At 50.1% G+C, this 16,336-nt stretch overlaps 1 protein-coding gene and 1 long non-coding RNA gene across 2 annotated transcripts; both read right to left on the bottom strand.

Annotated features, from left to right (window-relative positions):
* Nucleotides 1–5,063: 5,063 nt before the first annotated feature.
* Nucleotides 5,064–5,511, bottom strand: LOC126379132 (uncharacterized). Its single transcript, XR_007568265.1, has 3 exons — nt 5,422–5,511; nt 5,228–5,298; nt 5,064–5,149 (listed from the first exon to the last, which is right to left on the bottom strand). It is a non-coding gene; the product is annotated as an uncharacterized LOC126379132 (long non-coding RNA).
* A 116-nt stretch (nt 5,512–5,627) lies between these two features.
* LOC126375900 (Down syndrome cell adhesion molecule-like protein Dscam2) lies at nt 5,628–15,545 on the bottom strand. Its single transcript, XM_050022992.1, has 18 exons — nt 15,232–15,545; nt 10,654–10,831; nt 10,450–10,571; nt 10,070–10,231; nt 9,749–9,874; nt 9,559–9,676; nt 9,279–9,492; nt 8,964–9,198; nt 8,726–8,879; nt 8,361–8,512; nt 8,154–8,244; nt 7,880–8,076; nt 7,586–7,731; nt 7,251–7,386; nt 6,868–7,182; nt 6,345–6,495; nt 5,929–6,080; nt 5,628–5,809 (listed from the first exon to the last, which is right to left on the bottom strand). The coding sequence occupies exons 1-18, from the start codon at nt 15,341–15,343 to the stop codon at nt 5,628–5,630; spliced, it is 2,943 nt and encodes a 980-aa protein (XP_049878949.1). The 5' UTR covers nt 15,344–15,545.
* Between the last annotated feature and the right edge of the window lie 791 nt (nt 15,546–16,336).

Here is a 16,336-nt window from a genome sequence, read left to right on the forward strand (position 1 = left end):
AGCATAGTTTTTTTATATCTTATATTATATATCGACAACGTAAAAAAAAATTGAATAAAAAAATCATATAAGTATATGTTTTTAACAGTTTGTAAAAGTTTTTTTGTTAACAAGTTTGAATATACTTTTATTGAATTGAAAATAAATAATAGCTAAATGTGGTCAAGTGCAGGTCGGGCCGAGGGTTTGTACTCATTGTGCTACATTCACTTACCAAAATATTTGTGTTTCCTTTCATACAATTCGGAATCCTTCGGGAGCCCGAGCCCAACTCACACTTGGCTTGATTTTATTATTTGTTGGCTTAATATAGAATTATTATTACACCAGTTTTTATATTTATTTAATTTCTCATTAAAAGGCAAGAATAAAAACACTTCGAAAGAAAACAACCCACTTATTTTTTCAACTTTGAAGTTTTTTTTATTTGTTATTTCACTATACAGTTAACTCTATTGTGACACCAAGTTGGACGCTTATGTGTATTATAATAGAGCTAATACAAGAAGATGATGGTATTTTTTTGGTGTTTTGAAAATATGGCGCTCAACTCTCTTTTATAATCTTTATTTTTTTTATTTTATACTTTAGAATATACTCTAACTACTAGGGCTCTTAGTTTGACGCTCATAGGTATTAAATGTAAATAAATGTAAGTTATCGTTTTTCTACAAAGTAAGAAAAAGAAGACATTGAAAAAATTGTTTCATTAATGGAAAGGAAAGGATGAAAGGACCCTCCAACATTTTCAACTTTTTGAGATTTTTACTATTTATCTTCGGATCTGTCCTGGCAAATTAGGAAGCTCGGGCTTTATTTACTCTACTAGTATGTTCAATTAGAGTATTGTGACGTATGGTGTAATTAGGGAGCGGAGTTGTAATGTCGTACCGCTACAGTGAGCGCGAGCAGCGTGGCCAGCGCGGCCAGGGCGGCCAGCGCGGCCAGGGCGGCGCCCAGCGGCCCGCCCGCCGTCGCTCCTGGGCCCGCCTCCGTCTCCATACTGCCGGCGCCTATAGCTTCTGCTCGCATACGGGATATGATACACAAATGACGTTCGATAAAAATACACGAACTAAGAACAAAGTGGTGAGTCCCCACCTCCGTCGGCGGAGAGCGTGGCGACGCGGTAGCGCGCGCTGGCGGCGCCCGCCGAGGACAGCGCCGTGACGCGCAGCTCGAACCACGCGCCCGGCGCCAGCGGGGACACCTGCGGCCATACAGCCACCAATAATGCTGCGTATACAACGGCAACCCCCACCAGCGTCTGAGCTTGGCTTACCTCGACCCCCCGCGAACATAGTTTAGACTTGAATCGTGAAAGCTGCGCGCGGACTGATGCTTTTATTTTTTATCAGTTTAGTTTACATGTTCGAATTTTGAAATTGGATGTCGATGTTCTTTCGTCTGATTCGAATATTTGATCTCACAGTAATTGTGATTGTTTATCAAAACATGCTAATAATTTGCAATAAAATTTAACTTAGGCTAAGTGCTTTATGTAAAAATGACGTGAATGTAATTAATTAGTGCAGTGATTTTTAAGTCAAGTATAAAGCCTATTTATTTATATTGTGAACCTTCATTGTCCATCGTGTTTGTGATTTGTGTGGTAAATAAATAAATATTAACTGATTTTTATAAAATCATCTTTCGTAAGTGGTACTACTCATACCTACCTAAGTAAGTAACAACAGTTAAATTAGGTAGTGTAATTGGCAGCCCCCAGACGTCACACACACACAATTGCACGTGTTGATAATGTCAACGTGTATGAAGTGTCCCGCGTTACCGCGTCTGAAGAGAGGGAGCGAGGGAAAGACATCGCCGCTTTCCCTCGTCGTCTCTGTGCGCTCACCTCGACGACGTGGTCGCTGGGCGCCGGCTCGGGCAGCGCGGTCCAAGCGCCGGCGCCGGCGGGCCGCAGGGCCAGCCGCCACGCGTGCGCCGAGCAGCTTCCCGCCCACGTCAGCAAGTTCAGCCTCAGGGCGCTGCTATTGCTCCACACGAACTCGTTCGCCGTCGCCGGCGTCGGCACTAGAGCACGGCCTCCGGTTTTTAGAAAAGGAGTCGAACTGTTTTCCGTAGGTGCTTTCGAAATCGGTCACATACCGTCGCCGGCGGCGCGCACGAGCACCGGAGCGGCGGGCGGCGAGGCGCCCGCGGCGCTGTGCGCCCGCAGCAGCACGCGGTAGCGGCCGCCGCACGCCAGCCCGCGCAGCTCGGCCGCCGCGCCCGCCGCCGCCGCCCAGCGCCGGCGCGACCCCCGCCGCCGCCCGCCGCCACTCCAGCGAGTAGCCTGCCACACGTCCAAGCGTCACCGCGGGGAGCGTCGTGGCTCGTGTCCAGCGACAGCCCGCTTACCTAATACGGGTGGATGGACGGCGGGCGGAGGGTCCCACGCCAGGTGGACGCTGGCGGGCGAGGCGCGCAGCAGCCGCGGCGGCGGCGGCGCGGGCGGCGCCTCGGGCGCGGGCTGCGCGCGCAGCGAGTGCGTCACGGCGTCCGCCGCGCCGGCGCCGCGCGCCACGCACGTGTAGTTGCCGGCCCACGCGCTGCGCACGCCTGCACACACAGTGTCGTGAACCGTAAATAATCATGTAAGGTCACGAATTATCTCAATTCTGAATCACATTCCAAATTAAATCACATAATAACGGGTTCTTACCGCGTTTACCACATTCCAAAACTGAAATGTGTCATAGTTATAATGAAATACCTATGGGGAAAATACCCACAAATGGGCAACGTGCCCATAGCTGTGTGAATATAGGGTAAAAAACCCACGATGTTAGAATATGGGGTGAAACCCCGCGGATGGCCTCGAACCGCCCCTTACAGCCATCCCTACTGTCCACCTGATTGCATTGATAAATTCATCTCATTACCTGATAAATCACCACAACGATATTACCTACTGCAATGTTTTACTCCTTGTTTTACTGTTTACTGTCTGTTATTCTCTTTGGTAATAATATGTCTGTATCGGATTATACAAATATAGCATAACTGATACCTAAGTAATTAGGAAAATATATAAGTATTATTAAGTATTATTCTTCCTGCGCATCGACAGGAAATCTGATAAAACTGTTGTTGATTATTTTATCTGAAAACGCACTGTTATTTCTGCTCAGATCTGTTTTTGAATAATCTGAATATTGACTGCATTTTAATATTATTATGAATTTTATTATTTAAATTCGAGAACTGATTACAGTTCGAGACACACAGAGGGCAGTGACGCGAGCGGCCGGCACGCCGCCCACTCGAGGGCGCCACTGACCTATAAGCACCAGGTCGCCGGCGTCGGTGGGCACGGCCCCGGGCGGCAGCGGCGACCACGAGCGCCGCAGCGGGCCCGCAGCGTCCGCGCCGCAGCGCAGCCGCACGCTCTCGCCCTCGGCCACCACTATCGCCTGCGCCAGCGTCCAGATGCGCGGCCCGTCTACGAGAATTCATTTTAAACAAACTGGAATCACGACGCGAGATCGGCATTACGGAAGAACGTGGCCGGTGCCGTACCGAGACGCTGCGGCTCGGCGACCACGGGCCGCGAGGCGGGCCCGGCGCCGGCCGCGCTGTGCGCCCGCAGCCACAGCCGCAGCCGTGCGCCCGGCCTGAGCCCCGCCAGCAGGGTCGTCTCCGTGCCATCCGCGTCCTGCGCCGCCTCCACCCGCTGCGTCCGCTCACCGTCCGCTCTATTATAATTATTTGTTTAGACAAGTAATTCGTTACGATGTGAACGGAAAATAAACATCGTGAGGAAACCCATATTCCTGAGAAATGCGTTTTCGGAGATATGTGACCTAACCCGTATTAGACTGGTTTTCCCTTCGCGGGTCGGAAGGTCAGACAGGCAGTCGCTTCTGTAAAAAAGCTACAGGTTAGGTAAGCGGACCCTGTGGTAAACGGGATAATGCTACGGAGATGATGACGATGAGAATGTGAACGAAAAATAAAAAGATAACACATACATAAAATCACGCCTTTTTTCCGCTGGAGGAGGCAGAGACACGGAATTCCACTTCCTACAATTCGCTTCTTCCACTCTCATCAAAGTCTTAGAGTAATCGTGACCTGACCCTCATTGAAAACTTCTGGGGTTTGTTTGCGGCATGTACGCCTGGGCTTTCCTATTCCAACCTCATCATTCACTATCCTAAGCAATCCTTTGTCTTCGAAAAGAGCCCCACCCATTACCCCGTGAGGTCGCGCGCGTGCAGCGTGTAGTGCGTGACGTCCGCCCAGCGCGGCGGGGCGCGCCACGCCAGGCGCACGGCGGCCGCGCCCGCGGGCTGCGCGCGCAGCTGCTGCAGCGCCGGCGCTGCGGGCGGGGTACACACGTTTTAGGTATTATATACATAGAATGCGATAAAAAAACATCACCATTACCGTGCTGCGATAAAATTTGCATTCATTAAAATAACCATACCTTCTAGCGGCGTGGCGCAGTAGACCGGCGGCGCAGGCGGCCCCCCCGCCGGCCGCAGCCACACGCCGTAGCGCCGGCCGGGCCGCAGGCCGCCCACCAGCGCCTGCCCGGCGCCGCGCGCCGCCTCGTCGCGGACCGCCTCCGCCTCCTCGTCCGCGCGCCACGCGGCTGCAAGCAGGCAACGAGCGGTTGGAGCGGGCCGGCCGCGGGCGACGCGGGCCGCGGGCGGGGATACTGACGCGGCGCGGGCGGCGCCGGCACCAGCAGCAGCTGCAGCCGGTCGCGCGGGCCCGCCGCCGACCACGACACGCGCAGCTCGCGCGGGGACACGCTCGCGCAGCTCACGTCGCGCGGCGCTGCCGGTTCTGACGGGATTCGAGATAGAGTTATTCAAACATTTAAAGATTATAATAATGAAGATGAGATTACATGTGTTTTTTGGTAGGTACCTCCATCCGGAAGGAGCACGATGAGCGCGGGAGAGGTCGGGCCGGCGCCAGCTCGGGTGAAAGCGCGTACGGTGACGTCATACTGTCTTCGCGGGTGCAACTGCAGCCGAAGTTGCAGCGTGCCGCCCCGTGTCACCGCCCGCCCCGACCCCGATGTCCCCTCCTCCTCCTCCCCATCCCCCGGCAGTTCCCCCGGGCCTCCCACGGCCCGCCACTGCACCGCGTACCCCAGCAACTCGCCGTTCCAGGACTCTGGCGCCGGCGGCTGCCGACAGACATTTCCCGTCATTTGACTGGTCGGAATCGACTCGTATGTTATCGATGCCAAACCATAGGAACTCACCGACCACGAGACTGTTACTTCATTTCCACCCCCGTTGATGACGCGAACGTCTCGCGGGGCTTCCGACGGAGCTGCACAAACATGATTTAATTTTGACTTATGGCCCTACTACGTTGCAGTTATGAAATGTACGTATATTAATACGTTCGCAGCACCATAACTCAAAAACCAAAAAGAAAACTAAAAAGTGTAACCGTCTTCGAGCGTGGTGACGAGCAGCGGCGCCGAGGGCGGGGACCGCCCCCCTCGGCCCGCGGCCCGCAGCCGCAGCGAGTAGGCGGCGCCCGGCCGCAGCCCGCCCAGCACGGCGCACACGCAACCGGCGCCGCACCTGCCACACCCGCCCATCAACACGTCGCCACGACAAATAACAAAGACAAATTAAATCCGATTTTAAAACCTAAATGATGCCATACTCGGATGCGTCCAGCGGTAGTTCGTCTGGGTCCGCGTGCGAGGCGTGCGGCGGCAGCAGCGTGGGTCGCGCGGAGTACCGCAGGCCGCTGTCGCCGCGCCAGCGCAGCCGCGCCCACGTGCTGCCGCGGCCCCACAGCCGCAGCTGCTGCGGCGCCGCCGGGGACTCTGATGACATACAATAAAACATAAACAAATAAAAACCAATGTATAGAGTTGTGTGAGTTTGCACTCGTTTCGTAAACAAAGACCTAAAGTTATTGCAATAAATAACGATAAACAATCACCTTCGACGTGCAGGACGAACGATCTCTGGCTGCGTCCGTGAGCGTTGTTTGCGAGGCAACGGTAGTGTCCGGCGTCGCTGGAGTCGAGGCGGCGCGCGCGCAGCTCGGACCGCAGCGGGCCCGACGCGGCCTGGGACTGGGACACCGTCCACCTGCCGTAGGAAGTAATTTCTAAATTCAATGCGATACACATAAATACATAAGTCGGGGTAGGCAGAGACTACGGAATTCCACTTACTGCAATCATGACACACCTCTTTCGCTTCTTCAATAATTATCTTCAAAATAATCTTAAATATTGATAAACAAGCAACCAGGTTATCGAGCAAGCCGGTAATCGAGGCTCTCCAGCTTTACCAGACGATAATAACATGATTATGTCAACCAGATTCTTCTGCACCGAGAGCGGGCCTCACCGGTCGGCGCCGACCCCGCCCCCGTCCCGCGTCCACGTGACGCTGAGCGGCGCGGCGCCGCGCACGACGCACCACAGCGCACACTCAGAACTCGGAGCGCTCACGCAAGATACGTTCACAGTCTCATTCGACGATTCCACTAGTGCTGGTTCTGGAAGGCAATATTAATCAAATTGAGAGAGACATAAGAGAGACAACTACAAATCACAACACTACGGTCACTGATCTCATTATAAATGGCATTGGTGTTAATAAAATAAAACAACATGATAATAAGTAACGGGTCGTATACCCAGGTCTTTTTACCGCAAAGCAATAAAAAGGTGCGTACCCAGTGGGATTTGGCGGTGCAGTATATACGATTGTCTTCGTTCTAACGTTCGCGGCGAAATAGTTCGGTCCGCCCCGTCCCGTCGTCTGCTCAGATCTTTACGATAAAATATCGCCTATCCGCGAGGAATTATAAATGGCCTTCTGTATTCAGCATAAGATGCTACTATGTTAATTATAACTGTTCACCTACCATAGATGGTAAGGTTAATGATCTTGATCAGCGGCGGTCCGACGCTATTATCTGCGCTGCAGCGATAGAGGCCGCGGTCGGCGGGCGTGGCGGATGGCAGCCACAAATCCTGGGCGGCGCCGACCGCGGACGAGGCGGCGCCTCCCAGCGCGTGCCAGTCGCCGCAGCCGGCGTGGTTGCTCGGCACAGTGCACGGCCGTCGCCGCTGCCACGCCACGGTCGGCGTCGGCTGGCCGCTGGCCGCACACTGGACGCGCAGCTCCGCGCCCGCGGCCACGCCCGCGTCCATCGGCTCGTGCGTCCACACCGGCGGAACTAAACAACGCACGTTGCTGGAGAAGTACGAGCGATTATGAGTGCGTGGGATGCAATCGTATTGTCACCTTTGACGTTGAGCGTGGCAGTGTAGTCGACGCTGGCGGCGCGGTTGGTGACGCGGCACGTGTAGTTGCCGCTGTGCTGCGCCGTCAGCTCGGCGAACTTCAGCATAGAGAAGTCTTCCATGCTTGTCTCTTCTATCTGAACACAGGAATTTTATCACGCGTACAGTTACGGGCACAGATATCTCTACGTACTCTCGTCCATATCTATAGGTAATCATTTTGTGACATATCTGTTATTTGTTCCTTAGTGGTATATATTTTTTGGGAACACGCAGTTTCTTAAACAATTATAATATGTAAGGTATGATGAGGTGTTTTGCGTGTGACGTCCGTACGTGCAGGTGTCGCGGCAGCGGCGCGGCGTCCTTGAGCCAGGCGAAGGAGAGCGGCCGCTCGCCCGCCACCACACCGCACAGCACGCGCGGCCGCGCGCCCGCCGACAGCTCCGGGGAGAACGAGAACGGGGAGATCTGCGGCGGGCCTGCGGGGAAACCCGACCTATTTAATTCATAAGAATTACTAAAATTAGATGAGATATGAGAACGAATATCGAGGTTGGTGAGACGTTTCTTTTTACAATTAAGCACCTATTGCTATCCCTGCCCATTTTCCGGAGGTAGTATACTTACTGAGGACAAGCACGTGAACGTCGGCGCTGGCGCTGGCCCCGGCGGGCGCGGCGGCGACGCACGTGTAGAGGCCGGCGTCGTGCGGCGCGGCGGGCCGCAAGGCCAGCGCGCCGCCCGCCGCCGCCACGCGGCCCGCCGCGCCGACGCGCTCCGCCGCGCCGCCCGCGCCGCCCGCGCCGCGCCACCACCACACCGCGCTGCACAACCTCACTCATACGTCACCGCGACATCGTTTCAATTTTCATTAAATAAATTAACCGGGCGATGTACCGACCTGATGGGATACCCGGCGTAAGGACATAGTATGGTAGCGTTCTCTCCCGCCAACACGCGCTGCGGCGGCAATGTGCGCACCATCGGCGGACCTAAAGATGCGACGTGTACTTAATTTATTAAGATAAATAATCTTTGCGTTACTAACCACATTCGATACGACTCGCTGATTGGTTGAATTCGAATTTTTCAGCGCTTCTGAGCTCACCGTATATGTTGAGGCGCGCGGAGTGGTCGGCGTGTCCGAGGCGGTTGGCCGCGCGGCACGTGTAGCGGCCGCCGTCCTCGGGCGCCGCCGCGGTCACGTTAAGCGTTGACGCTGTCTCGCTTTCGTCCAGCGCCTCCTCGCTAATCGAGTATCTGTTTACATAGAACATTTATTTATTATTTATAACATAACATAACCTCGCAAGTATATTCCTAATGGAACTTAAATTTCTTGAGGTAAGTACATAAAATTTATCGCTATTCGATCTGAGTACCCACGTTTCACCGAGTTTTCTGTTAGACGAACGTAATAGGTGGTTATAAAATATTCTAATTATCGAACTAATAATAAAAATATCCCCCTACCTGTGAGGCATGCCCGTGGCTTCGAGCGCAACCCCGTCGCGGCTCCAGGAGAACCGCGGCCGCGGCGCGCCTCCCGCCGTGCAGCGCAGTGACACGCGAGCGCCCGCACGTAGCGCCTGCTCGATGAACGTGTAGCGTAACTCCGGCGACGCCTCTGATCACATCAGACATTATCATTTCAGACATTAACCATGACACTTATCTGCTCGCTAAGTGTATCGAGTGCAAGATTACGAACCGGCCAACCGCAGCTCCGCAGTGGCGAGCTGCACATCTGTGCCGCTCGTGGCTTCGCACTGCCAGAAGCCGCGCGTGGCGGGCGAGGCGCGCAGCAGCAGCGCGGCGCCGGCCGCGGCCGCGTGTGCGCCCAGCGCTGCCAGCGTGGCCGGCGCGCCCTGGTGCAGCCACGCCAGCGTCGCAGCCGCGTCCTCCGCACGGCATTCGAGTCGCACCGCATCGCCGCCGCGCGCCACCTGGTTATTTTGTATCGTAAATACTAGTCGTTAGTGAGTAGAACGAGTTAAACGTGCGCTAAGTCCGGTCGGATACTAACCGTTAACTGCGGCACGAGCTTGAGCCTAATAGGTGCGGTGACGGTGAGCGCGACTCGGGCGGTGGCGTCCCCGCGGCTCGTGGCGGCGCGGCAGGTCCAGCCGCCCGCGGCCGCGGCGGCCACGCGCGCCCAGCACAGCGCCGCGCCGCCGCGCCACAGCCAGCCGCCCGCCTCCGCCGCCGCCTGCACGCGCCCGCCGCGCCCGCGGTACCAGCTGCGGACACACACACGTGGAGCGTGCCATACCACTACAGCGGCCCGCCTGGCGCGTGTCACTCACGTGTAGTGCGGCGGCGGCAGCAGCGGCGCGGCGCACGGCAGGCACACGGCGGCACCGGCGCGCGCCCGCACTGGGCCGCTTGTGGCCGACAGCCGCGACGCCGCAGCGTCTGCACTCACTGACATTATGACGTTTGTTTTATTACTCTAATAAAGAGCTACTCGTTTAAACTTGTAGTAGTGTAATGCACCGAAGTTGAGCTGCAGGTCTGGCGAGCGCGGCCCGGCGGGTGGCTGGCACGCGTACCGCTGACCAAGCACCGCGCTCGACACCAGCAACCACTCACCGCGCTCGCCCGCAGATATGTACTCGGATTCTGTTGGATACAAACAATCATTATTTATGGCCGTAAACCCTAACGGGGTGAGCAAAAAACATTTAGTAAGTAAATTGCAGACAATTGTCGAAAGATAAATTATGGCTAACTTATTGAAAGATAGACAGTTTCTTTGATGAAAAATGCTAACTTATTAAAATATAAGGCATAAGAAAAATGAATAATATAATGAACCTGGAGTAGGCGTAGAAACTTCGAGTGGCGAATCATTTCTCCACCAGCGCACGGCGTCGTCGGCGTGGTCGGCGCCGACAAGTTGACCCACGCAGTGCAGCGCCGCCATGCCACTCGCCTGAGTCGTTTCCGCTTCTACACGTGTCGGTTCTACGCTCCATACTGAATATGACAAGTTTTATGTTTCATGTAATCCGTTTGCGGCGGAAGGCGAGAGGGAAACCACTGTTCTATTTTTCCCTAAAAAGTAGCATGGAAAATGCTACACTGACAAGAGCGTGGCTCTTAAATTGATGATGATAATCCGTTATAGAATGTAAGAGTGGAGGGGTGACATACAGTCTATATAACGCCAAGTTTGGTATATGTACAAAACTGACCGGGCGAGAGAGTGAGCGGCGCGGAGACGACCGCCCCGCGGCTGTTGTGCGCCCGGCAGCGCACCGTGAGCGCCGCGCCCGCGCCCGCCCGCACCAGCAGCGAGCCGTTGTCCGACACCACTCTGAACATATTATGTCGTTGAAGATCTTACAAATGTTCTTAGACTCAACTTTACTCATTCATCTTCCATGAGAAGAACGCACCTATTAGCGTCGGCGGGCAGTGGCGCGTAATCGGCGCCGACCCAGCCCAGTGTCGGCGCCGGATGCCCAGATGCGCGGCATGTGGCGTGCTGGCCGGCGCCGACTGTCCGCGCGCTGACCGTTGGTGTTTCCAGCCACGCCTGTCCCTTCTCCCACTCACCACCGCTAATGCTTAATACTATGATGCACAGAAAAGAACTTATAAAAGACTTTTAAATATTTGTACTTACAGAAAAAGAGAATCCTTTTAAAATAGATTCAATGCGTTCAGCTGCTTGTCATTCTGAGTACCCATGTCGAAGAAGGAAATCAATCCACAACATTTTGATGGATTATTCTGACGTACAGTTTACTCAACTGCAGTCACTAATCGGGGGCTCTCCCCCGACAAACAAATTTTTCGAATAACAAACTTGTGAGAAATGTGTTAGATTTCACCAAATAATATACATACATGCACATAAATTCCCGCCTATTTTGCATCAGGAGAAGCAAAAGGTGTGGGATTACTCTGACATTCACATTCATCAATCGTTTCATACACGCGCTCCCGTTCAGGGTAGATCGTGCTGAACCTTTTTTTAGGGACGTCTCTAATTTGGTTAATGTACGTTCTTCTTCTAGGGATTCCCCTGCCAGCCCTATCAACAAGATTCACCTTATGTACCGCATTGTAATCCTATTATTCTCATCCGCTCCACCCTAATTATTTAACCCTAGCTTATATTGTATAAAACAATGAATAAAATATAATTTTATTATATTTTTTGTGAATTCGCTTGAATAATGTTTGGCTTTGTAGCAAATAACTTACAAGCAAGTAGTAACAATAGTAAAAGCGATTTTGCCATGTGCTTCTTACACCGTCGTTACAAAATTAATCTCCCTAGAAATATTCAACGTATATTTTGTACACATTTTAGTTTTGACTACATTATAATTATCGTTTCTCAAGTCATGACTTCTTAATAGTTTCAAACACCGGGCCTGTTTTGCAATACGCAAAGTTGCTCAAACTAGTTATCTTTCGTGTAGCGTGGAGAAGCACGTCGTAGCGCTACGTAGCAGCGAGTGCTAGGGGCGCCGAACGCGGACCGACTGCGGCCGGGGGCGGCGCGGCGGCGCGCACTGCATTTCAATTCAAGTTATTTTTTTTCCAATTTTTTTATTCAACATAGAGAAAAAAAGTAGCATTTTAAAAATAAGTAAATAGATAATACTGTAAAAGATAAAATAATGACGTAATTATTATAGTAAGACAGGCTCATTTTAATTATTATTCAAAATCACATTTCAAAGGGTGCCCGTCGGTGGACATCTTTATTACTTTCATGAAGTCACTGTCTGTTTAATTTGAGTATTCGTATTAAAGTGGTATTAAAATGTCGAAATGATAATATGGGACACTGACGGAAATCTTTAACAGTTTTAGTGAACATAATTAAGACAATAATTAAACAGAAACTTTGTAAAAATGATGTTTTAATGTTAGTAATTATTTAGAAGATACGAATGCATATGATTAATTGTTTGGGAATGGATATTATGCAGCTAAATTACTAAATTGTATAACAATATTTATGTTATGTTTTTTTTAAAGAACATTTAGGGTCCTGTGCTAAGGTTTTACGAGACCTACTGAATAAAGACATATTTGAATTTGAGTGTGTCAGAGTGTCTTTGTGTATTTCGTAGTTTAGAACTGATAGAGAGACAGCTGGCAGGCGACGCCGCGCGGCGGGGGTTTTACACAAACAATCACACCGCACTGTGTGTTGCGCTGCCGCATACATGACCTCGTGTAGATTGTGAGGTCGATGGCCGACCTCACCAACCATGCTGTCAGTGAAGAATTATCAATTGGAGAAAATGAGCTTGTTATCGTTACCTTTCACCACTGCTTAGTAAGTAATTAGATAAACAGGTAATAAACGCATAAAGATAAGAAAAACGAAAGAGAACAGATCTTTATTTGGACTTTATCAAATTATTCGTGAAAAACGTTCGTTTTACGATGCAGAAAATAAAATCATTTTGTAATGGGTACGTCGCGGAAACTAGGAATTGAACGTAACATTCGGAATAAGAAGGCAACGAGGGGCGGAGCGGAGTGGACACAAGTGGAGCCAATTTAGACGTCGGACTCTCATTACATTACGGTGGAGAGCTCCGGGGGTTTATTCTCGTTTCATTTATGTTTTGTGAAACATTATTTAGTTAGATCGCGGAGGCGGCGGCGCGCGCCATTAGCTGATTGCAGCGGCACCGCGTTATCCTTCACATCGCCCTTTCAATACATAATGGACGCGCGCCCTCGCCCGCTGCCACAGGCTCCTGCGGGGGCGGTGTCGCAGCAGGTTGCGCGCTGCGACACCCGCCCGCGCTCACGTGTTTCGTGTTCCTGCTCTGTTATGCTTAAATCACAAGCTGCACAGTTTCAACGGAGGCAACAATATAATCCAACTGTGTTGCTATATCGATCTTCTCATTCGTCATTTGTCAAGATTTTCAAGCAATACGAACATGTCCATCACAGTAGACAGGACAATATAGCTAGCAATAACCTCCCCCGTCCCCCCGCGCCCCGCAGGCTATGTCGCTGACAGGTAATCCGGCGTCAATCTGTGACAGTGACGTCACGAGAAATCTTCATTATGGCCCATACATGTGTAAACATACATTGCACTGCCAATTGTAACTTGAATCATAAATAAATCAATAACGGAAGTAACATAATCCGCGCCTGTAGCTTTAATGGGGATATCGAAGTACGTAGAGTGAGGGAGTATCGCCAAGGCAGCTCGAAGTTCTAATATAAATTATGTCCTTCATTCTGAGAGGAGACCATCCAAGAGACTGTGAGTAGGACATTCGTATGTTATGTGTCCCAGTTGGCTTGTACGGCCAAACAAATATAATGTCAGTTTCCTTACTCGCAGCCCATCTTGTATGTTGAAAATTAGAACTTTCCTTTAAATACATTACTATTATGATTTTATAAGTATCTTTTTTTGTTATTTTAGGACACTAAAACTAATAGATACATTGCCCATTATAGACGAGTCAGTGAGTAAAAATTGTATAAAGTTTCGAATTTTGAAGTAAGAAACCAAGAAGACAAAGTTATTGTATGAAATAGAATAGAAACTCAGACTTTAGGTGACAACCACAACGACAAACGAAACAAACAAAAATTTGAGCACAACGAGAACATTGGTGAAAAAGACATTTTCAAAAAAAGTTATGAGTAATTTGCTTGGATTTGCTTGTAAAATATTATTATTATTAGATTGCTTTACTTGTAATACTAATGGAATATAAAATTTCTATGTAGTATTTTCCGAATGTAACCACTAACTGTCTAACTGTTTACTGAATGAGTTACCAATAAGTTATCAGTATTTTTTACCGAGTATAGTCTCGAAATTTTATGGACATATTTTAACTTTAACAGCATGTGCTAAGCACCGCCGTGGAGTGGCTGCTGCGCCAGGGGTCGGCGTCCGAGGTTGGCTCCCGGGGTCGGCGTCCGAGGTTGGCTCCCGGGGTCGGCGCCCGGGGTTGGCTCCCGGGGTCGGCGCCCAGGGTTGGCTCCCGGGGTCGGCGCCCGGGGTTGGCTCTCGGGAGGAAATTGCTCAACATTCGGTTGTTTTCTTGTACTCTATATTAATAAGTTCAGGTTCATAATTATTTTAATCATTTCCTAGACAATTATAAAGGAGCTGCGACCCCATCTACACAGCAAATGTAATTAACGCAGAAACCGGTACACTTGTAATCTTATTTAAATATGTTTCATGAATGAGAACTGACTTGCTCATTATAAAACTTGTTATAATAGCGACGCGACGCATTCAGAGATGTGAAAGAGCTGTGAGAGCTGAGCCCCGCGCCACAGTCAATAGAGAACAGTAGATGCAGGCACCTGGTTAATGTGTTGGAATGCTTAAATCTGTAGATAATTCTAACATCCCGAGATCTTGCGGTGGGGTTTTTTTAGATTATTATATCTAGTAGGAAAGCGTTCTGCTAAACTACACTGGTAGGCTATACACGCCCTAGTACTATACCTACTGTTTTCTTTTTACTATTTTCAGACTGGTCGCTAACGACGCGGCAGTGAGCGCCCGCGCATATTGTACTTGTAGATGATACTTCACTACACAATCATGCGGCTCGCGGCCGACACCAGATAAAGTAAACGTTTTATTAAGAGTTGTATTATGTATGCGATATACAGTTGCAATATTGCCTCGTTTGTATGGAATATAGTCACATGTTGCGGTGAATCAAGACGGACCTTCGGGTGACCGAACGTCGCGCGCGCCGTTCACGCGGCGGACTGCTTCTCTCAGCTGATGACAGTTTAGTCCAACTTCAACAAGTTTAGTCGATTTGTAATTACGAAACAATAGTTCAGATATTGTTTGCTTTTCATACACTATCTTAGCTCTAAAAAATTTAATGTGTGACTACTTTCTTTTTTTATAATCAATGTTAGTAAGCAATAATAGTAAATCTTGTCAAGAATTCCCTTTTTTTTACTTTCGAAACAAAAAATAGTTTCCATCCACGTACCCCGACATCGACAGGCGACGGCGGGGCGCGGTGCGGGGCGCAGAGCGGGGGCGTTGCGGCAGTAATATCCGGTTGCAGGTCCTCGAGTCCATCCTTTATCCGAGGAATCCATTGTTATTCATTCGACTCGAGCAAAAAACACATCTCAAAGATCGCGGAATCCAAATTGAAACGGAGCCGGTGCCGGCGCGGGACGCTCTAATTAAAATGGCTGCTTCTCCGCGCGGCGGCTGTACTGATCGACGAGCAATGTGTTGGGATCTCTGAAATAACTAATCGGACTTATAAAATTATTTCAGCAATACTAAGAATAATCCTTCAGGTTGGATATAGATTAGTAGGCGAAATTATAAAGATAAATAAATAATAATAAAGAACTACTTAATACTTTATTCAACACTATTTGTGATATGCAGAAAAGACGACGGCGGCCATGGGCGCGCGACCGGTAGTGGTAGTGGAGCGGAGGATTGTTTAAATATTTCTGACGTTGTCCGAAATATTTTTAATTACTAACAATATGAATTAATTAGTCGGAACACTCGCTCTATCCTCGAATCAGTTACCTGCTACCTTAAGTCCATAGAGCCGCACTCTTGTTGCTCGTAGATTGGAGCCTGACGGACTATTATATACCTACGTACCTCTTATCTTAGATTATCTTAGATTTAGAGTATTCACATACTTAAAACAATTTCGAAATAATACAAATGCCGAATAAGGTCGCCTGGAAGAGATTGCTACTTAGCAATAAGGCCGCCTATTGTACTCATTTTATTTTTCTTTTGTTTTGTTTTTTCCTGTTTGTTTTTTTTTGTCGGATGATAACGATTTTGAAAGGAACCATCAAGTCAACGTTATCACTTCCCTGCCTTTAATTTCATCATCATCAATTTAACATTCCACAGCGCTCCATTAGTGTTATAATTTTCTCTTTGTTTGGAGCGCGCGATGTAATGGACCCCCACGCCGCTCCCCGCCCCCCGCACTCCCCGCACTCCCCGCACAGCAGCCGCAACGCGGCTCGTGTGACTGTATAATGGAATATAAAACCGTCGTAAATCTGAGGCCATTGTTAAATAAGTTGGCACTACCACTCTGGCGT

This window comes from Pectinophora gossypiella, chromosome 2 (genome assembly GCF_024362695.1).
Source record: "Pectinophora gossypiella chromosome 2, ilPecGoss1.1, whole genome shotgun sequence".
Taxonomy (NCBI): domain Eukaryota; kingdom Metazoa; phylum Arthropoda; class Insecta; order Lepidoptera; family Gelechiidae; genus Pectinophora; species Pectinophora gossypiella.